Source organism: Microcaecilia unicolor, chromosome 10, assembly GCF_901765095.1.
Source record: "Microcaecilia unicolor chromosome 10, aMicUni1.1, whole genome shotgun sequence".
Taxonomy (NCBI): domain Eukaryota; kingdom Metazoa; phylum Chordata; class Amphibia; order Gymnophiona; family Siphonopidae; genus Microcaecilia; species Microcaecilia unicolor.
Genome location: NC_044040.1, coordinates 60225697 through 60247719, shown reverse-complemented (window position 1 = coordinate 60247719; position 22023 = coordinate 60225697). Strand labels below are relative to the sequence as shown.

Genomic DNA, 22023 nt, shown 5'->3' with positions numbered 1-22023 from the left:
CTAGTAAGGCATTCCTGGTCAATGAGGTCCAGGAAGCGAGTGCAGGGCCTGAAGACTCTCTGATAGGGATAGGGATATCTCCTCTGGGGCCTCCCCTCCAAACTCTTATCCACCTCCAGAAAGGCAAGAGCCACCAAAGCATTCAGTGCATCCATGATTGATATGCAGGTGTCTGACCACCACAGGTGTAACCAGCTGACCCCAGAAACACCACTTTGCTCACCTCCACCTACTGCACCTCGTGAGATCCACACCATCACACAGTTGTGAGATATACACCAGCTGCCCAAAACACTCTCTCCCACCACCAACAAACAGCCCTGACACTAAGCATTCACTCTTCCACCACACAGTGACAAACTGGGAGTAAAGGGGAAAGGGAAATGGGACTTGATATACCGCCTTTCTGTAGTATTTTTCAACTACATTCAAAGTGGTTTACATATACAGGCACTTGTTTTGTACCTGGAGCAATGGAGGGTTAAGTGACTTGCCCACAGTCACAAGGAGCTGCAGTGGGGAATCGAACCCAGTTCCCCAGGATCAAAGTCCGCTGCACTAACCACTAGGCTACTCCTCCACTCCATACAAACAGTGGAACAATGAGAGACACAGGACAAGCAGTTTGGGAGGTATAATGAGAAGTGTGGAAGTTTGGGAACATTGAGGGTTTGGTGAAGGAAAGGGGTGAGATACAGAGGAAGGGGATGGGTGTGGCTGCGGGGGCTGGCGGGTGTAGGAAAGGAGTTGAGGAGGTGAGACATAGGATGGAAGACAGGAAATGTGAGGGTCAAAAGGTTCAGACTGGGGCACACGCACAAACTCTCCACTATGTCTCACAAATGACCACTTCCACCTCTCCTCTTTCCAACTCAGCAAAATAACAAATGGGTCTAAAGACAGGTTTAGCCTTAACCTAGACACGTTAGAAACAGGTATAATTCCAGGAGTCTGCCTTTTTTTTAAATTATATGTTTTAGATGTCTGCTCAAGAAATATGTATGTCTGCCTGTTATGCCATTTTTGGATGTTTTTCAGTTTCGAAAATGAGCTCTTTTATGTACTAAAATTAGAATCTTAAGCAGAATACGAGATGATGTAGGCAGTCAGTGTTCTTCTGTCAGAAGAGAGGGTGACATGATCAAATTCTTTGCACCCTTAAGAAGTTTGATGGCCACATTCTGGATTATATGAAGACATCTGATATTGGTTTTCCACAGACCTTTGAAGAGAGCATTACCATAATTGAAGTGGTTAACCAGTGAGGTGTATAAGAGGATTGTGATTGACTAATCAATCTTAGTCAATTCTGAAATATGTGGTTGAAAACTCAGTTCATCATCTATGATGATGCCTAGATTTTTTTTAACTTTACATTTTATTGAGAGCTTTAAATAGTTTAACAACTCTTAACCATTAAAGCAATGTTCCAATACAAACAATTTAAAACAGATATCTCACTTCATATCTAATACAGATGCTCACTAGTTAATACCCCTCCCACCATCCCCCCAACATCCCTAACATCAACACCCTCATCCCTCCTAATATGTTCCCCCCCACTCCCAACCCCCCTTCCCAGTTACACCCCTCCCCATTGTAGTTGCCCTAACAATTGTTCACACTGCATCTAATATACGATCCAAATGTGCCCATTCTGTTGCTTCCTGGTCAAATCGCCCTAATCTACGGTCTGTCAGTTTCTCCAACTCAGCCACCAGTTTGACGTACACTCAGCCACCAGTTTGACTTTTGTTAACCACTGCTGTTTAGTGGGTCCAGTCCTCGACTTCCAGTGAAAGGCAATAATTGTCTTTGCTGCTGCCAGACAAAGACGTTTATATGCCTCTGCCATTTTAGTCCTCTTCTGTTCCCCCATCCTAGAAGACACCACTTGGGATCACAGGGAAACTCAGAGTCTAGGACTATTGTGAGATTATGCACCACTTCTGACCAAAAGTTTTGCAGGGGTGGACATGACCACCAGACATGCAAAAATGTGCTAATGGCCTTTCCACATCACCAGCACTGATCGCTGGCGTCCAGGTACATTATGTTTACCTGATCAGGTGTATAGTACCATCTACTTAATATGTTGTGTGCATTTTCTTTAATCAGAACACATATAGATGCTTTTTTCACCTCCGGGCATATCACTTTCCACTCAGCCATGCTTAACTCGCATTCCAGATCTTGTTCCCATGCACTCATATATGATAGTTTAACAAAACCCTCTCCCCTTATATAACAATACAAAAGGGATATAGCCTTCCCCATCCTGCCTACAGAGACCCATAGATCGTCCAGATACTCAGTCTCATCTGGATCAGTTTTTAACCATCCCTGCTTATTAATGAAGTGTTTAATTTGTAAATAAGCAAAGAAGTCTGATGTAGGCAAGTTATGGAACTCTTGTAGTTCCCCAAAAGTCCTTATGACCCCTGATTCCATTAGGTCTCGAAATCTAACCAATCCTCTACGGGCCCAGCCTGCAAATACTGCTGTCGGCCGGCTGGGAAGCTAGGCTCCTGTGCAATCTGCGCATAGGTCGACATAATTCTGGTCCCACGCAACTTATATTTTAAGGAGCTCCCCAGTATCAACAGATGTGAAATGAATGGATTTGATGTCAATTGTTTATAGGTTTTGACTGGGACTGAAGCCCAGAGGACTGCATCTATAGAGTATCCCGGGACGAAGTATTGTTCCAGAATCGTTATCGGTGACTGTTCCCCCCTACTCCATTCTGTTATCAATTTTAGTTGGGCAGCCCAGTAGTACCACTGCAAGTTACTCCCCCCTTGTTCTGCCGCTCCCCACATCACCTTCCTAGAGAGTCTAGCCGAGCGTCCTCCCCAGACAAATCTGGAAATTTCCGATTGAAAGCACATGATCTCCCCCTTAGGGACCATTAAGGGCAGAGATTGGAATAGAAATAACAACCTGGGCAATAGGTTTATATTAATGGCTGATATTCGTCCCCACCAGGATGGCCACCCATTTTTCCACCTACTCATGTCCCTGCGGAGTTCCCTAAACAGAGGAATGTAATTTAAGGAATATAATTGTGACAGATCTCTGGGGATCTGTATTCCTAAGTATCGGAAGCATGTTCCTGCTTTTTTGAAAGCAAATGACTGTAGCATTCTATCCAACTCCTTATCTGGGATAGTTACCCCCATTAATTCAGATTTGTCATAATTGACTTTAAAGCCTGACATCCCCCCAAACCTATTAAGCTCCCTAATAATAATAGGCAGTGTCAGCAAAGGGTTGCCCACATAAAACAGAATATCATCTGCAAATAATGCTATTTTATGTTCTCTCCCCCCAAGTTGTATTCCGTTAATATCAACTAGGGTACGAACCCTGTGCGCTAAGGGTTCGATAGAAAGAGCAAACAACAGGGGAGAGAGAGGGCATCCCTGACGAGTGCCCCTTTGGATCTTGAACTGGGCAGAATATCCCCCGTTGACTTCAATTCTAGCTACCGGAGACTCATACAAACATTGAAGCCATCCCACTAATTTAGTCCCAAACCCCACTAACTCCAAGACCTCCCAGAGGTAGGACCATTCTACCCTGTCGAAGGCTTTCTCGGTGTCTGTGGTCAACAAAGCCAATGGAACCTTCTGCTTCTGGGCTCCCCAAACTATATTCAGAGATCGCCTAATATTATCTACTACTTGCCTTTTGGGTATAAAGCCTGATTGGTCTTCATGGACTAGCTGTGGCAACACTCTGCCTAGGCGATCTGCCATTATCTTAGCTAATATTTTTACATCTACATTTAGTAGGGATATCGGTCTGTAGGATCCACAAGCAGTCGGATCTCGTCCTGGCTTTAGAAGTACCGATATCCCCGCCTCATGCATGCTGGGAGGGAAAGAGTGCCCCACAAAGCAGTCGTTTCCCACCCTTCTCAAGAGAGGAGCTAACTCTGGTGCATGTATTTTATAGAATTTAGCGGTATACCCATCCAACCCGGGGGCCTTCCCCCTTTTAAGACCTTTAATCACTCTTGTCACCTCATCTAAAGATATGGGGGATTCTAACTCTGCGTTCTGTCTGAAAGTCTCTGGAGTCCCAACTCCTTCAAGTAATTTTGTGTCTCCGATTTCGAGGCTCCTTCACCCCTAGAGTAAAGAGTGGTATAAAATTGGACAAATTGTTCTCTAATTGCCCTATCTTGGTGGAGAAGAGCATCCCCAGCCCCTTTTATTTTTGTTATAGTGCATTTAGACTGGCGCTGTCAAAGAAAGCGCTCTAGCATGTTTCCTGCTTTGTTACTAAACTCAAAAACATTTTGTTGCGTCAGGCATCTGAAGAATTCCATCTTTCCTACCTGAATCCTTTGCAATTCAGATCTGCAAGCTAATAGTTCAGGTAGAATTTCAGGGTGTTCCCCCCATTGGTTTAGCGCCTCCATGTGAACCAACTTCGAACGAGTATCTAACTCTTGGGCACAGCGTTCACGCTTGCTGATAGCTCCCCATTTGATGAGGTGCCCCCATAGTACGGTTTTGAGGGCATCCCAGAGATTCCCATCCAACACTTCTCCATTATCATTAAATTCTATATAGTCTTTTATGCCCCTCCACCCCCGTAGCTCTTGACGAACCTTCGCCTCGCCTAGTAGAGATTCGTTCAGTCTCCAGAAAGTATTTCTACTTTCCTTCTCTAACCCAAAGACGGACACCCAGACCCAGGGTGTGATCAGAAGCATGAATATTCTCTATTTCAGTGTCCCGTATCTGTCCCCAAAGGGTGCGGCTACACCATATCTCATCTATTCTTGTGTATGTCTGTTGCGCGTGTGAATAAAAGGAGACTGTTCTTTGCCCTGGATGCTGCAATCATACATCTAGTAAGTTGCCCTGACCTGTATTGGGAGCATACAGATTAATAATCGTTATTTGTTGATCGTGCAGCTTCCCTTTTATCGCTATGCATCTCCCCTGGGCTTCTGTATACATGCTATCTTTGACAAAAGTTACTCCTTCTCGAATATAGGTTACCAGTCCCCCTGTTCCCCCCCCCCCCCCCGGGGTCCGATAATGGATAGTAGTCCCCAAAACATTTGTGTTTAAGCAATAATATATCTCTCTTCTGTATATGGGTTTCCTGAAGCATAACAACGTCACATTTCAGGCGCCTCAGTTCCCAAAATATGATGCTTCTCTTTCCTGGATTATTTAAACCATTGACATCCCAAGAACCCCCCCCTCGCCCCCCCCCCCCCCAGTTCTCTCAACAACAAACCAGCACCTCCTCCAGCCAGTTAGCTTCCCGAGAAAGTGTGCCAGTGCCAGAGGGCCAAATGCATGCACCATATACCGGTTCACCCCACCTTTCCTTTCAACCTTTAGTCATTCACTCCCCACACATTTCACAGACTTTTCTATCATTTACCATCTCTCCCTTAAGAGTTGGTCAGCAGCTCCAGATTAGGCATTGTCTCCATAAAAGTCAAGTTGTTTCTCCCAACTCGGGGCTGGGTTCAGTCGGAAGAGGGGTGCGCTTCCCCCCTCCCCCGTACCTTTTCCCAACCCTTTTGTGCTTTAGTTCTGGGTCCCAGCTTTGGGATGCTACCCTCTCTGCAGGCAGATATGTACATACGAGCTCGGAGAGGACCTTCCAGGCTCCTCTTATAGTATGAATCTTCCGCGTCTGGGTTCCCACTGACAATTGTAATCCAAATGGATAAAGCCATCGGTATCTCAAGCCCACCTTTTGTAAATAGGCCATTACCTCCCTGAAATCTCTTCCTAGAGTCATCTGGTCCATATCCTGGAAGACCGTGATCTTGCAGTTTTTCCAATTAATATCGCCCACGATCCTGGCCTTTTTCCAAACTGTCTCCTTTACGGTGAAATCATGAAAACAGGCGATAATGTCCCTGGGCACAGCTCCTCTCTGAGGGCCCAGGCTTCTCTGAGCTCTGTCCAGAACAATGTGGCCAGGTCCTTGCTCTCCATGGGATTTTTCTCCTGAATTCTGGATAAACTCGCAGAGTTCCTGTACCACTTTGGCACTATCTTTGTATTGGTCTTCCTCTGGAACACCTTTAAATCTCAAGTTGCATCTCCTTGATCTATTTTCTAGGTCTGTTTCTCCCTTTTTAGAGCTGCTTGTATGCATTGTATATCTTCCACACACCTTCTCCTCTGTTTCAGCCACTCTGTTTCCTATTTCTCTCACCTCTCCATGGAGTTCCGCTACCGCCGATTGAATATCCTTTTTAGTGTTCACCAGTTCGGCCTTCAAGTCTTTAAACCAGCGGGCGACATCCTTCCTGGTGAGTTCGGTATCGCTTTCAGAGTGCTCCTCGGGGTCTGGATCTGTACCTGAGTTTTCGGCCGCCATTTTAGCGCCATGTGTCACCGCCCTCCTCTCCGCATTTGATCCTATTCTCTGCTTGTCGGCCTTATATTGAAATTTTTCAAGCTTTTTCCGTGCCACCATGCTTTCAGGATTTTTTAAAGATTGAGTTGGGGAGGAATCAAGCGTTTACCTGGGTGTAACCGATTTTTATTCTTAGGCACCGGCGGAGCTCCGCGATCAAGCGGCCATCTCACAGCAGTGACGTCACTTCCATCTTATCTTTTCGTGAAAACATAAATTCCTTCTCTGGGTTAAGTTTAGATAGTTAGATGGTAGCCACTGTGATATGATATGATTGATTGATTAGTAAGGTGTTCCTGCAGATTTTGAGGGTCAGGTTTGATCATAAAACAAATGGGGTCAACTCCAAAATTTGGACCAGGCCACCTAAAGGCATTTGATTCTTTTATCTATTGTAGTGAATAAAATCCTTTTAAATCTAAGATTTTCTTCAGATCTGTTTCTTTGATTATACCACCTAAAGGGGCCATAAATTATGTTAAATGGTATGGGTGCTGAGATTGATTCTTGGGGGACTCTACATGTTAGAGGGAAAGGTTCTGAATTCAAGTCTTGCCATTTGACAGTATATAAACTATTAAGAAGAAATGAATGGAACCAAGCTAAAATTACTGTTCAGATATAGTCCTGTAGTAGGATTATAAGGTTGTTCTTTATAGCCTTTGTAATGAGTAAAACACAACTTCATGACCTTGGGGCCTAGTTTATTTCAGGTTATTTTCCAAGGAATAAAACAAATTAAAAAAGTCAAAACATACAGGGCTTTACCCAATAAAAATAAGTTCCTTGCTTACTGATGATCTGGTATTTTTGTTTTCCCTTTTTTTTTTTTTTTTTTGCTGAAGACAGCCCTTAGCTAGGGAGTTGCAACTATGCAGCTTGGTGAATTTGCTTATCGTCCGAGAAAGTGAAGTTGCTTACCTGCAGCAGGTGTTCAGAAAACAGCAGTTCAGCAGTTATATAGACCGTCCCACAGTCAGTCTGATTAGAACAGAGTGAAAGTCGGAGCCACAGAAGCACAGGAACTCCTGTGCATGTATTGAAAAGGCCGTTAGACCTTTCATGAAAATTCTGGGATAGTTGCTGCTGAGTTTGGTCACACGATCCACTCATAACTGCTTGTCTTCAGAGAAACACCAGTTATGAGTGAGCAACTTTGCTATACAAGGCAATCAATGTTTTCCTTATACACTTGAATTAAGCATTCTCCTCATTTGGGTTTCTCTTTCTCAGGTTTGAACTTCTACCAACAAGTGAAATTGATTAACTTTCTAAGGCGGGAAATCCATCAGGGCCGGTGTCATGGATGCCAAATGATGTTCCACTCCAAAGCTGCATTAGTAAATCACATGGAAGAAACCAAACACGTAGCTTTACTCCCAGACAGATCTTTATGGAATCAGCCACAGTAAGTATTACTTGCTCTTTCACCTGGGATAAATTTTGAATCTTGCTAGAGCATACCATGGGAATTGTGGACTCAAGAAGACTGTCTCCTGTAGTCTATAGAGTGCTGCTGTACTTTAGTACTACTACTTATCATTTCTATAGCGCTACTTAGACGTACGCAGCACTGTACACTTGAACATGAAGAGACAGTCCCTGCTCGACAGAGCTTACAATCTAATTAGGACGGACAAACAAGAGATAAGGGAATATTAAAGTGAGGATGATAAAATAAGGGTTTTGAACAAGTGAATAAGGGTTAGGAGTTAAAAGAAGCATCAAAAAGGTGGGCTTTTAGCTTAGATTTGAAGACGGCCAGAGATGGAGCTTGATGTACCGGCTCAGGAAGTCTATTCCAGGCATATGGTGCAGCAAGATAAAAGGAACGGAGTCTGGAGTTAGCGGTGGAGGAGAAGGGTGCAGATAAGAGAGATTTACCCAGTGAACGGAGTTCCCAGGGAGGAGTGTAGGGAGAGAAGAGAGTGGAGAGGTACTGAGGAGCTGCAGAGTGAATGCACTTATAGGTCAATAAGAGGAGTTTGAACTGTATGCGGAAACAGATAGGAAGCCAGTGAAGTGACTTGAGGAGAGGGCTAATATGAGCATAACAACACTGGTGGTACAGTTACAGTTCTTTTATTTCGCTTTTACCGGTTTAGTTCTAAGTGGAAAACATAAAGAAAATGCTAGATCAAACTTTCTGGGAGCTAACATAATAGTTGTTAGACATTAGCATTTCTGTATCATTACAATTAACTCCATTGGGTTAGGTTCTATCGTTTAGTAATTGTAGGACATTTTCATTTCATTTCATTTATTAGTTAATTTCAAAGGTTTAAGAAAGCTTGGATGAAAAGCCTCAGACCAGCACTTGGTTCTAATTAACAGGCAAGCAAAACAGCCTTATAAATAACTTCATTGGCAAAAAAAAAAAAACCTCCAATGCAATATTTGAAAACATTTTATTGACTTCTTTAAATGTAAATCTTATATCCTCTTGTGACTTTGACTCAGTCCGGCCACCAACAGTAGCCAGCAGTTTCTAAAAAAGCTGCTTTTGGGTTTGGGGCTAAAATCCTAGAATCTACAAAAACATGAGTCTTAATGACTAATTTACTTATGTCATGTAGTTATACCATTCTGAACGCACCACAGAAAAAATTTAATTACTTAACTAAAAACAAATTTACTTATGAACGCTGAACAAAGTTCCTGCACATTTCTTTTGCCTCAAAAATGGCACTACGGCTCCAAAAACGTTTATCATTAATGCATGCTGATGTCATCCACCTGCCAAAAAATTTTAAAGGGCTCTTACCTTAAAATAATCAACAGTTAATGGATAAACCAACTCCAAGTGACACACTTAAAGAAATGGATCCACTCAGTTTTAAGATTCCATCCTCTTCATTGTTCTGAATCCAAATTTTAAAATCCATTGCTCTTCACTTCTTTGGAGGATTAATCTACGATCGTAGACTTGTCTTTCGGGGACATGATCTATAATCTGGCACCACAGTTCCATATAGATCAGTAGTACATATAGAGATGTATTTTCAAAACACTTAGACTTACAAAGTTACATAGCAACCTATGTTTTGAAAATGAGCCCCATAGCTAAGTGGCAGCAGTAGTATGTATGTTGACTAACAGGATTTCTAAATCAACCCTGAGATTTCTCTGTAATAGTACAAATGCTACACTTGTTACATTTACATTTGCTTTGGGTTTCTTGTGCTTGCTGTTTTACCTTTCAAAATAATTCTGATGTATTTAACTGACTCTAAGCAATTATTAGAATTTGTGGTTTCTAAAGAGGCAATGAAGGTTCCGACATAAATCCCACAGTTCTACATGCATTGTTACGCTGGCTGAGGATCGTTCCTGATATTGGCATCTGTTCTATTAATTATTCTTTTTCCTTTATTTTAATATCTTGGCTCAGTTACCTAATAATTGTGGACTAAAAATTATAACATTTTCTTGATATAATAATATATATTTTTCCTTTTCTTTTGTTTTCCTTTATTTCCTTAGTTGCATTGTTATAATGTGATCATAATATTTAGAAAATTGATAAATAAAAAATTGTAAAAATATATTAAAATGACCACCTTGTGTGGCAAAGCAGCTTCAGTTTTTCAAGTGATCATATATCAAATCTTTTGAAGAGATTGTTGATTTTACAATATGAGGATACTCCAACAATGATTGCTTCTTTCACATGGACTCTATTTTTTAAAATGTATCTAATGAATTAGAGCTGATTTACATTGAGTTACGTTGCTTGAATATTGTAAAAAAGAGTATATAGCTCATGGTTTACAGATTGTCAAAGAACATAAGATGTTTTTAGAAGCATCTGTGCTATTACAGAAGAATTTCAGGATTGTTTCAGAGGTCTTATTAGTTAACAGACATACTGTCTCAACCATTTAACTATATGTACTACTGATCGTGTAGTTTATATCATCATTTGTCCTTGTCCTAAATTATATGTGGGTTAAACACTTGTTCTTTCAAGATTATAGTGTGTGAACATCAAAGTTTCCTGAAGAGGCATAGAATTGAAGAACCTGTAGTGTACCACTGCTTGCAATGGAGTGGAGGAGTGGCCTAGTGGTTAGGGTGGTGGACTTTGGTCCTGGGGAACTGAGGAACTGAGTTCGATTCCCGGCACAGGCAGCTCCTTGTGACTCTGGGCAAGTCACTTAACCCTCCATTGCCCCATGTAAGCCGCATTGAGCCTGCCATGAGTGGGAAAGCGCGGGGTACAAATGTAACAAAAAAACAAATGGAACCATGAGTTTGAAGATCTGCTTTGCCAGGTTATAGATCATGCCCTTGAGAGAGAAGGCTGTGATCATAGATTAATCCTCCTGAGAAGTGACGAGCAATGGATTTTTAATTTGAATTCAGAACAATGAAGAGGATGGAATCTTAAAATTAATTGGATCCATTTCTTTAAGTGAGTCACTCGGAGTTGGTTTATCCATTATGTGTTGATTTATTTTAAGGTAAAAGCCCTTTAAAGTGTTTTGGCAGGCAAATGGCATCAGTATGCATTACTGATATGCATTTCTGGAGCTGCGGTGCCATTTTTGTGGCAGAAGGAAGTATACATCAACTTTGTTCAGTGTTCACGAGTTTATTTTTAATGAAGTAATTAAATTGTTTCTGTGGTGATTTCAGAATGCTATAACTACATGACGTAGATTATTCATTAAGACTCTGTTATGTTTTATTGGATTCTAGATTCTAATCCCTGACCCTGAAGCAGCTTTTTGCCAAACTGAGTCAGTCATAAGAGGATATAAGTTAAGTGCAGCTTTAGAAGATTTAAATTTAAAGAAATCAATAAAATGTTTTCAAAAATTGCATTGGAGATTTTTTTTGCCAGTAAAAATATTTATAAGGCTGTTTTGTTTGCCTGTCAATTACAAGCGAATGCCAGTCTGAGGCTTTTTTCCTTCCAAGATTTCTTAAACCTTTGAAATTATGAAAATGTCCTACAGTTACTGAACAATAGCACCTAATCCAGTGGTGTTATATAAATATTATCAGTATACTTTGTTTCTTTTATGTTCTTGATATATACATTAGCATTGCCCCAAAACATGCTTCTGAAACAACTGAGATTTAAGGGCTTTTGTGTAAAGATCAAAGCTATATAAAGACACTAGTAAAAGAGGCCCGTTTCGTACAGGAATGAAACGGGCGCTAGCAAGGTTCCACGCCCCCCCTCCCTACCTCCCTCTCTCCCTGTCTGTCTGAGTTCCAGCCCCCTCCCCTGCGAGTTCCATAGCCCACTCCCTCCCTCCGTCTCCTCCGAGTTCCTCGGCCCCCTCCCCCTCGAGTTGGAGGCCCCCTCCCCTTCCATCTGCAAGACGTCCCCCCCTTCCAGTTGCAGGACGCCCCCTCCCCTTCATGTTGCAGGGCGACGCCCCCTCACCTTCAAGTTGCAGGACGCCCCCCCCTCACCTTCAAGTTGCAGGATGCCCCCCTCCCTCCCTCCTTCCTTCCACTCCCCTCCAAGTTCCACGCCCCCCTCTCCGAGTTCAATGCCCACCTCCCTCCCTCCCTCAAAGTGCAAGCAGGACCTGGCCTCTGACAGCCTCTCGCCTTCCTGCGTGCCGGCTCTAATTTAAAAATTGTTACCTCGGGGTTCGGCGTCAGCAATGAAAGGCGAGCGGTGCTTCAAACTGCCTTCCTATCAGTCTGAGCTCTGCCTCTGGTCCCGCCCTTCTGGGACCTTTCTTTACACATCCAAGTAATCTTTATTACAGTAATCCAGTTTCCTTAAGATAGTGATTGGTCTACTAATCTAAACTGGTCTTGATGAAGATATTCACTGACAATATTAGACAAATTCACATTTTTCACTGCATTTTTTCTCTCTGAACAAGCAGTTCACCCCTCACACAATTGAGTGACATCATCCTGATGACTGTGAGCTAGACCTTTGCTTCTGTTGCTGTCAAGTATATTCTTGAATTGCATTGTGCATGCATAATTACTTCATTTGTGAACTGCTTTCCTCAGAGAACATGCATTACAGGCAAATAACTTCATTTTACATCCCTTTTTTCCAATCGGCATAGTTCTGGAATCCATTTGAGTCCAGGATTTCCACAGATTGATCAACTTGAAACTATCCCACAAGTTCCTAAGGTTTTCAGCTTCCCTTCACACAAAAAACTGATAGAAATGAGGGGCAATCTGGAGAAAGAATGTACAGCCCAAATATTTTTAATTGTATCATTTCCCATGTCATTTACAGGAACTTTCATTTTGCTCATTTTTTTGTGTGTTTTTTTAATGGGAGCAATATTGTTGGTAGAGCACCCTCTTTTGGAACGAGTGTGGACTACTAATGATACATAAAAAAAAACTAAATTGTGGGGATTTTCTTGTCATTTCAGGCAGAAAACAACATGAAATGAGATTTTCCCATGTCATTGCACACATCCCTAATCTGGAGTATCTCCACTCTCTCTAGATAGCTTAGATTTAACAGCTTTTCTTGGAAATTCAAGGGACATTCAGGTAACATCTTCAACCCTAATACCACCTTTCATTTTGGAACCTGACCAAGATTGGATTTTGTGGTGGTTGTTTTTTTTTTTTTTTTTTTTTTTGGGGGGGGGGGGGGGATTGAGAAGAGAGAGGAGGTATTTGTACTTTGAGAATTAGTATTTCACAATGTGGTCAAGTTTGTATGGTGGAAAGAAGACAATTTTGGTTGATGCAAGCTAGAATTGTGCGGATTGGTGCTATGTTCCTGTGGAAATTTTCTTGTAAATGTTATAGTAGATATCAAAATGTAAAATATTCCTTCTTTAACCCTCAGCTTACTTTCTTCACTGATGATGCTAGGTTTCTTACCTGACATCTGGCACGTCTCTAAAATATTGAATCCATTTTGAATGATGTACAGAACCCTAGAACATCCCTCCACAATCAGGTGTTGTAGGATGGTAGACTTTTATATTAAAACTTCTGCACTAGAGAGATTTACATACAGTTCTGGACCTCCTAAAGAGAGAATAACAGAAGAGCCCTGGTTATCATCTACAGCTCCTAGCTGAAACTACTAAAATACATCATCAGGTATGTTCCCTGTAAGCTGTGCAGAAGTCCTCCAACCACATTGCTGCCAAAGGGAGCAGAACTGAAAGTCTTTTGAGAAGATGGAATTAGTTCTGAAGAGTCCAGTATGGTGCTATGAAGCGATCATTGTGTAGGCTGTTTTTGAACTTTGCAGAGTAAATGAATGGGGAGACCTGTTATGGCCAGCTGATCTGGGAATAGGTGCCCTGAACAAGGCAGGCTTTAAAGGGGGGTAGCTGTGTTAGTATGGTTTAACAAAATTAACAGAGGCAGGTGGCATCTTATAGACTAACCAGTTTATTAAGGCATGAGCTTTCAAGGACCATAGTCTACTTCATCAGATGCATGAAGTGAAGTTCAAGAACATGAGTACATATACGGAAGATGCATGAGGGAGGGAGGGAGAAAATATAGGACAGGGTATGGAAAAGAAGTGATAATTGTCCCTGCGGAAGAACGTGGAGCAGTGGGAGGTCAACCAGCTTTAACTTCAACTCCTATAACGGATATACTAAGTAAGTCGTTTTTACCTGGAAAGCCTCAACAAATAACGTTGGATAACATTTGGGAAGCACTTGTAGGTTTAGAAGCCTCATTTACTCAAAAATTTATTCAGTTAAATAAGAAATTCATATCTGATAATGAAAAAATTGTGGAAATGGACATGAGATTAAAATCCTTGGGCAAAGATGTGGAAACTAACTCTTCAGTAATCAAAAATTCTCAACAAATACAAGTTAATTTAATTAAGGAAAATTTACATCTTCAAAATAGAATTGAAATATTAGAGAATTACCAACGTTCAAATGCCCTCAGACTGATAAACTTTCCTAAGCAGGTTGCTATTTCTCCATTGATAACCTTCAAGCAGTATTTAACAGAGGTTCTAAAAATCCCAGAAAAATCACATCCACCAATTTCAAAGATTTTCTATATAGAACCATCTCGGAAGAAAGACCTAGTACAAAGAGAGGAAGTAAATGCCCAATCTTTGGATTTAAATTTGACTCAAATTATTGAAGGAGACAATGTGGGCCTAAAACCGCTACACTTAAAGTGATTTTCATACTTCAACCGGACAGAGACTGGATACTTAAACAATTCTTTTTGAATAAAAGACCAGATTTCCTAGAGTGTAAAATTAGAATGTATCCTGATGTCTCAAGAATAACGCAAAAGAAAAGAATTTCTTAAACTGAGACCAAAGGTAATGCAACTTGGAGCACTATTTTGGCTGAACTTTCCTTGCAAGTGCGTGATAAAATTAAATTCAATTAAATATGTATTTTTTGAGGCAAACCAATTGAACTCTTTTTTAGAAGCAAAGCTGAGAGACTCACAGCTTCCATTACCAGGGATACTAACAACTTCAATCCCATAAATAGTTTATATTGCCTGGAATGCTTATACTAGCCTTCATGTTTTGATTTAGAAGTTGGTTTCTAAAAATCTTATTTGATTTCCTGAAAATTGTGATAATCCCCTAGTATTGTGGACTATAGACAAGTAATGGTTTCTTTGTTAATTATACTTATTTCTCTAAAGTTTATATTCTTTAAAAAAAAAAAAAAATTTCTTTAAGACACTAAATCGTCTTTATCTGTATTCAAGATATAATACTTGATGTAATTGAAAAATTTAAATAAATAAATAAATAAAAAGAAGTGATAATGGCTGTGGTGTGTGATAGAGAACAGACAGGATAATTTCAGATTAATGAAGTCCATTCACACTTGTAGTGTCCATTGTCTCTATTCAGGCCTAGGGTGATGTCGAGCTTTTTTGATGACTCCAAAGGAAGACCTAGCATGAAACTGCTGAATTTGGAGTTCTTTTGTTAGGCGTATGGCAACCTTAAGGCCAGCTAGAGAGTGGCTTAGAAGGTTGAAATGCCACAGGGATGCGCATAACTTCTGTAAGATATGTGCATAAGTGGGAGCCCACCTATGCTCTGCCCATGCTTTACCACTGTGTATGCCTGCCTTAAAAATATGCACTATGTAGGTTAAATGTCATTTGCAGAATAGCACATAAGCAGAATGTTGGAATTTATGCACTTCTTTGCACACATATGTGCATATATGTTTTATTCTAAACATTTCCTTGTGTAACACACACTTAAATGTGAGCACCTGGTTTATAGAAATGTTCTTTATGTGCAAAGCAGCTATGTGGTTCTTGCTTTCTGTTTTCACCGCTCATTAATGTTTGGACCAGTCTTTAATCAGTAATAGTGTGTTTGGTTGGGCTGTGCTGTTCAGCCTTTTTCTGTAACTTCTACAAGTTCGTGAATGGGCTACTCATGGACAATGGTCAAACTACCTGTAATACCAAGTGGCCCTGAATTTGAGAGCTATCCACTTGTGTCCCTGATTCAGTCTTGCTTCTTAACGGAAAATACTTCCTACCCAAGTGTATGATCTGAATCTTTTCTTGTTAGCCACTTTTATATACTTTGCTCCCTGAAAGATAATTCCTATTTAATAATCCTTTCTCATGTAAGCCACATTGAGCCTGCAAATAGGTGGAAAAATGTGGGGTACAAATGTAACAAATAAATAAATAATTGTAGTTTATTAGTTTATTTGAAGACTGATTATGCCACCTTGTGCATACATATTACTGTTCATTTTATACATATGGCCCTCCTGTGGTGTTCTCCAGATATGAATTTGTTGCTAGCTCTGTATTATAATGCTGGAGTTTGTGCTTTAGGATCTGACAATTGTGGCTGTTTTAGGAATGGGTTTGTACTTGCATTGCTTTTCCTCTTTCTACTTTTTGCTCCTCCTTTGCTCTTATTTAGGCACATTTTCTGCTGGATCTGTTTAAAATCTCTTCCCACCACAGTGCCAGCTTTTTTTTTTTTAATAGATTGTTGTGGGGCAGAGTCCTGAATTAATCTAATTGTGTAAAGCTACTAAAAAAAAAAAAAAAAAGAGAAAAGCAATCCCAGTCCTTAGTTGAACTTATCTTTGAAATGTGCGATGGTTGGGATATAGAAAATGCTAAGTAGGGACAACTTGAACCAGAGATCTCCTTAACAACAATGCCAGACCCCAAACATCATAGCTGATGATATTCATTTAAAAGTTGTCATTCCTTACTTTAATCCCACTTATCATGGTCTTGTTATCTTAACTCAAAACCCCTAATTGTTTCTGTTTCTCAACTACACTGTGAGCTCTATTGAATGGGGACTATGTCTTTTGTGCCTCTACACAGTGATGCATATATCTGGCGTATGCTATATAAATTGTGATAATATATTGTGATAGCTGTGCATGTTATATTTTTTTATATGGTAGACCAAATGCAAACAAGACTGGGAATGTGAACCAGGCTTATCCAAAGAACAGGAACCAGACAAAAATTAGAGTTAAAAACCAACAAACTATATTTATTTATTTATATATACTTAAAAAAGACTAATAAATATTTTTTGTAATAATGACTAGGCCTAATAAATATTTGTTGTGATAATGACCCGACACAACATTTTGTTTTGACCTGGTGGCCTACATCAGGAGTCTTGTGAATGTAGTAAGAACAATACTCATGAAATGATGTTATAAAATATCTCAAACTTCAATGGATAAACAAATCTTGAAATAAAAACGTAAGATGGGTCTTGAAAAAGACCGTTGTAAGCAAACTGTCTATTGCTCGTGTCTGCCTGTACGCTGCCAAAATATAGACCAACATAGAATTCATGTATGTTTTCAGTGTAACAGATTTTGTTGATATGTTCTTTGCAATGCATATTGGGTGGTAAGGGGGAACTATAAAATAAAAACTTTCTACTAGTAATTTTTAGATGTTAAGCCAATGGATAGGTGAGGACTGTTGTTTTTGTAATTTGTCAGCTAATCCCTATCATTCTTGTTCTCAATAAAGAGATTTAAACATAAAATATTAACTGGTATCTTGTACAAATTGGAGGATAGTTGTCCACTGTAACACTCTTAAAAGAAACTGTTTTTTTATTTCAGAATACTCAAGCATTTTGCTTTTCAGGGCCTAATTGACTAATTTTTTTTCTGATGTGGGGTTTTTTTGTTGAAAGCCATGATAAATGAGAGCCTTGGAGCTTTTTAACTTTCTTGCTTTATTTTAATGTGAGGATAGGAAAATAGTTTTCCTAGCTATACATAATTGGGCTAAATTCAGTAAATGGCACCCAAATTTGTACACCAAAAAAAATTAGCGCTAAGCACTATTCTATAAACAGTGTTCCAAGTTGGGGACTGTGTATAGAACAGAGCTTAGCGCTAGGATCTGCCCACAATTTTGGGCACGAGGATTTACACCAGCTGAAACCTGGGGTAAATCCCAATTCCTAAATTAGGCATGGATCTGCTGTATTCTATAACACTGCGTGCAAATTCTAGGAATGTCCTGATCTGCCCAGGGCCACGCCCCTTTTTGAATCCACATTTAAGTGCATCTTTATAGAATACTGATTAGAAAGATGCACATATAAATTCAAATTGTTGCCAATTAGTGCCAATAACTGATAGTGCCCAGTTATTGGCTCTAATTGACTCGCTATTTAGTTAAATTGCATGCTCAAATTGGGTGCACGCCCAAATTTGCATGCATAATTTTGAGCGCCATATATAGAAAGAATGTATATTAAAAAAAATAAAGGGGTGCAACTGCCTGTCTGACAAAATTTGTTGAACACCCCCCAAGCCCCCTTCTCATCATACTTTGGCATGAAGATTATAATCTCTGAAGTCTGTAGGACTGTTTTTCAATATATTTATCTCTTTCATTATGCCTGTACTAAAATGGTTTATTAATATATTTTAATTTAAACTTGTATTAGCTTTTGAAAATTGATCTAGAAGAAATCTCATATTAGTAAAATATAGCTATTTGTGTGTGAGGAAGCAGTGTGCATATCCAGGAAAATAATGCTTCCAAATGTAAGGCTGTGTTCTCCTGTCATGAGTCCTTGGTCTCTTCAGGATGATTTATTGCCATATGTTCAAATGCTGCTTATATCTCTAAAAAAAAAAAAAACATCTGTGACATCACAACCAAGGGATTCCATGTAGGAGAAAAAAAAAGGTATGGGTCCTTATTTTAGAAGTCTTAGAGTCCTGTTTGCTAAGCAGTGTTATAGGTGCGTTAGCATTTTTAACGCATGTTAACCGTGTACGTACCTACAATATCCCTATAGGTACCTACACAGCGTGCGCTAATTGTAGATGCGTTAAAAACGCTAACACGCCTTAGTAAACAGGGCCCTAAGTCACAATTTACATGTGTAAATACTATATTAAACATGTGTAAAACCCGATTTTAACAAGCTGGTATTTTATGTAGTTCAGATTTACACACATAGATCTCAAAGGGGCAGGGCTTAGGCAGAACCAAAATCAACACATGTACTCCGCATTCCAAAAAAGGAATGCACAAGTATGTCCCAATATATTAACATCTGGATTTACAGCTGCTGTCTGGTAGATATATATTTTTTTAGTGCATATTTCAGCCAGCCCTTTACAGGAGGGATTAGAGGTAAAAGTTAGCAATTAAACACTTGCAAGTTGCCAGGTTTCCTCTGTTGGTTTTCCATGTTTATAATTCTATAATGGATGCTTCCACCAAATGTGCATTCCTACGTGTATTTTAGAAAAGGCTTTACATTGGCATACCTTTTTAAAAATACTGCCGGAATTGTACACATCCCCACAGTGGTCGTTTCAATTCTGACTTCTACTTCTATCTAAAGTGGGCCATTTCAATTAGATAATCTTTACAAATTCTTCAACGAAGTGTAATGGTAGATTTGTTACTCCACTTTTAAAGGTAATTGAAACAAAACAAAGAAAAGAAAACAAGATGATACCTCTTTATTGGACTAATTTAATACATTTTTGATTAGGTTTTCAAGGCAATACCTTCTTCTGATCAGAAACGAGCAAATGATGACATAAATATATGTGAAACATGAAAGCATTTCAATAACAGCCTCAAGGGGAGAGATGGGAGTAGGTGCAAAACAGGGAGAGATGGATGGGGGATCAGAGGGTGATAAAGCAGTATGATTTTATGGTTTATAATGTGAGAGGAAACCCAGATTTCTGGTACTGTCTGGTGGGTGTCTAAATATTTCATCAATTTTAACTTCAAAGGTTTTACATTCCTGGCTGGTTTTAATATTTCCTTTTGGTATTCTCATTATAAAGTCATTAATGCAGTGCTCTGGTGTTCCAAAATGCTGTCCCTATATAGGTGTTGCCCTGGTTAGCACCGTAGTGTGTGATGTGGTATCTGTGAAGGTTGACTTTTATCTTTAGTCGCTCCAGAGCAGCATCCTTCTTATTTTTTTTGCTTTGATTAATATACACTACATTTGAAGATATGCATGTGTAGGATCCTCTTATGCTGAATGTTTTTCCCATGTGAATGACTGTGGGGTCCAGTAATATGTGCTGACATGAGTTTGCAGCTTGGTATATTGCAGGGATTTGTGCCATTCTCTTTTTCAATTTTTATTGAGCTTGCTGTTCACTAATTGTTTCAGATTAGGTGATTGTTGGAAGGCCAGCATAGGTGGAGCTAGCTTCATCTGTCAGTCATTTTTTTGCAGATATATTATATTGAAATGGGCACCTATGTGCCCCAGGATGGCACCACAATATACAAACCTTTTCATGACAGAACTGGGAGACATTTTTGAATGTATATCAGAGTAAACCCTTAAAATATTACTGATATATTGGTGGCATTTTTATGATTTGAACTGAGAGGGATGAGACTGTCAAATAATTTTACAGTTCTTTCAATGCATACCATCCTTCAATCAAATTCAAAATTTACTCCGCAGAAAGTCAACTTTCTAGACATCACAGTCTATCAACAGTGGCTAAACACAAACATCTATATACAAGAAACCAACTGACAAATGCAGCTAGCTTCCGTACTTCACGTACAAAAAAAAATCCATTATACACAGTCAAGCCACATGATACCATCGCATGTACTTAGTATAACAATCTGATCTGTCGTCGGTATCTATTACAGTTAAAAATAGTTATAAAACAGCTGACTAAGTGGTCTCCTTTTTTTCAGGTACTATTTTCCCACATATGAAAATGACACACTGCTGTGCACATTGTCAGACAGTGAGAGTGAGTCAGCAGCAGAGGATCCACATGAAGACATCCCTGTCATCGGAGAAGATCTTTCAAACTTGGAAGCCCTAAAACAAACCAGCATTTTAAACCAGCTGCTACGAAAAGAAGTGTTAAGGAATGAAAGACCGCTAGAATAGTAGAGCGATGGCAGCTCACTGCTTGACAGTTGGCTCATCTTGTCCTTAACATAAAAGTATTGTGATCCTTTAAGCTGGTGATATGTGGAGTACTGTCATACTGTGAAGACTTAGAGACTCTGGTTCAGAAATACTTCCGATTCCCTTATTATCTAGGTCACTTGGGCTTCATGCGTAGCATGAAAGTACTGTAGTGCATCAAGTTTCTCAAGAATCTATTGCCAGCCTGTGAACCAACTGGTGCTAAGGTGGTGACTATAAAGAGAGGGAACGGAGGGGAAAAGGTGTGAAATTGATGGTTCTCAACTGCTGAAGGATTAGAGAATCATCAGGACCACATAAAGAAGAAATTCTCATGTACATCTGGTAGTGGCATTCAGCTCAAAGGAATGCCCTTTATACAGAGACAAATTATGATGCTATACAATAAAGATTATCTTTTATATTTGTTTCCTGTTTTTTGTGTGTCCAGTTAAATCATATGTTACACTTTGAATTTGTATGGTGTTTGGGTAGCATAAGAATCTCGGAACAGTTCTCATCTGTCTCTGGGCCACTATGCATTGCCAAGTAGGCTGGTGATGTCACTTTTCAGGCTTGGCATGCACTATGTGTTGAGTAGCTTTGCCAAGTGCTACTTGCTGGATGGAAGAGCCAAACTGAAGTGAGCTCAATGTTTCACCAAGGCTTTTGGCATCTGGACTTACGTTCACAAAAACACATGCCTAGAGCGGAAAACAAAACAAGATTAATGCCTCTCAAAAGGGAAAATTTATTGAATTTTCTTTGCTGTTTTCCAACTTATAGTAGTATTTCTATAACTAATTGACAGATAATTGTTAAATTCAAAGTGTGCCTCTGATGCTAAATGTTTTGATAGTAGAAGGTAGAGGTCCATGTCATTTGATCATGATCTGATATCAGGATACATGCTGTCAAATGATGGCATTTTGCTGTGTTAAAACAGTGTGTGGAAAAAATTTTTAAAAGTAATAAATGGAACAGATAAGAGTGGAAAACTGTAGGTCTCATTTTAATGAATTATTTATCCTACTGTTTGTGCTTTTTGTTTTGTTTTGTTTTTTACTTTTTGAAAAGTAAATACAAGTACTGAAGAATCCCCATATGCTTCAAAAGCTCATGTTCATTCAGAAAAGGTTCCAAGAGCTTCAGTTTTATCCAGGACCAATACTGCTACTAAAATTCTACATAATGAAAGCCATAAACACTTCCCAAACTCGGCTAGGGTTTATTTTTAGAACAGTACCTAGCCA

At 39.7% G+C, this 22023-nt stretch overlaps 2 protein-coding genes across 2 annotated transcripts in view; one reads left to right on the top strand and one right to left on the bottom strand.

The window, feature by feature from the left end:
* The window catches only part of ZNF277 (zinc finger protein 277), a 142174-nt gene extending 120982 nt beyond the window's left edge, over nucleotides 1-21192 (top strand). The window contains exons 11-12 of the mRNA XM_030216316.1: nucleotides 7639-7813; nucleotides 20548-21192. Coding sequence (XP_030072176.1) covers nucleotides 7639-7813; nucleotides 20548-20749 — 377 coding nt within the window. The 3' untranslated portion in view covers nucleotides 20750-21192. The remainder of the gene's footprint in view (nucleotides 1-7638; nucleotides 7814-20547) is intronic.
* Nucleotides 21193-21286: 94 nt separating this feature from the next.
* LOC115478745 (kinesin-like protein klp-3) overlaps nucleotides 21287-22023 on the bottom strand; it is a 94979-nt gene continuing 94242 nt past the window's right edge. Inside the window, exon 15 of the mRNA XM_030216315.1 lies at nucleotides 21287-21474. Coding sequence (XP_030072175.1) covers nucleotides 21334-21474 — 141 coding nt within the window. The 3' untranslated portion in view covers nucleotides 21287-21333. The remainder of the gene's footprint in view (nucleotides 21475-22023) is intronic.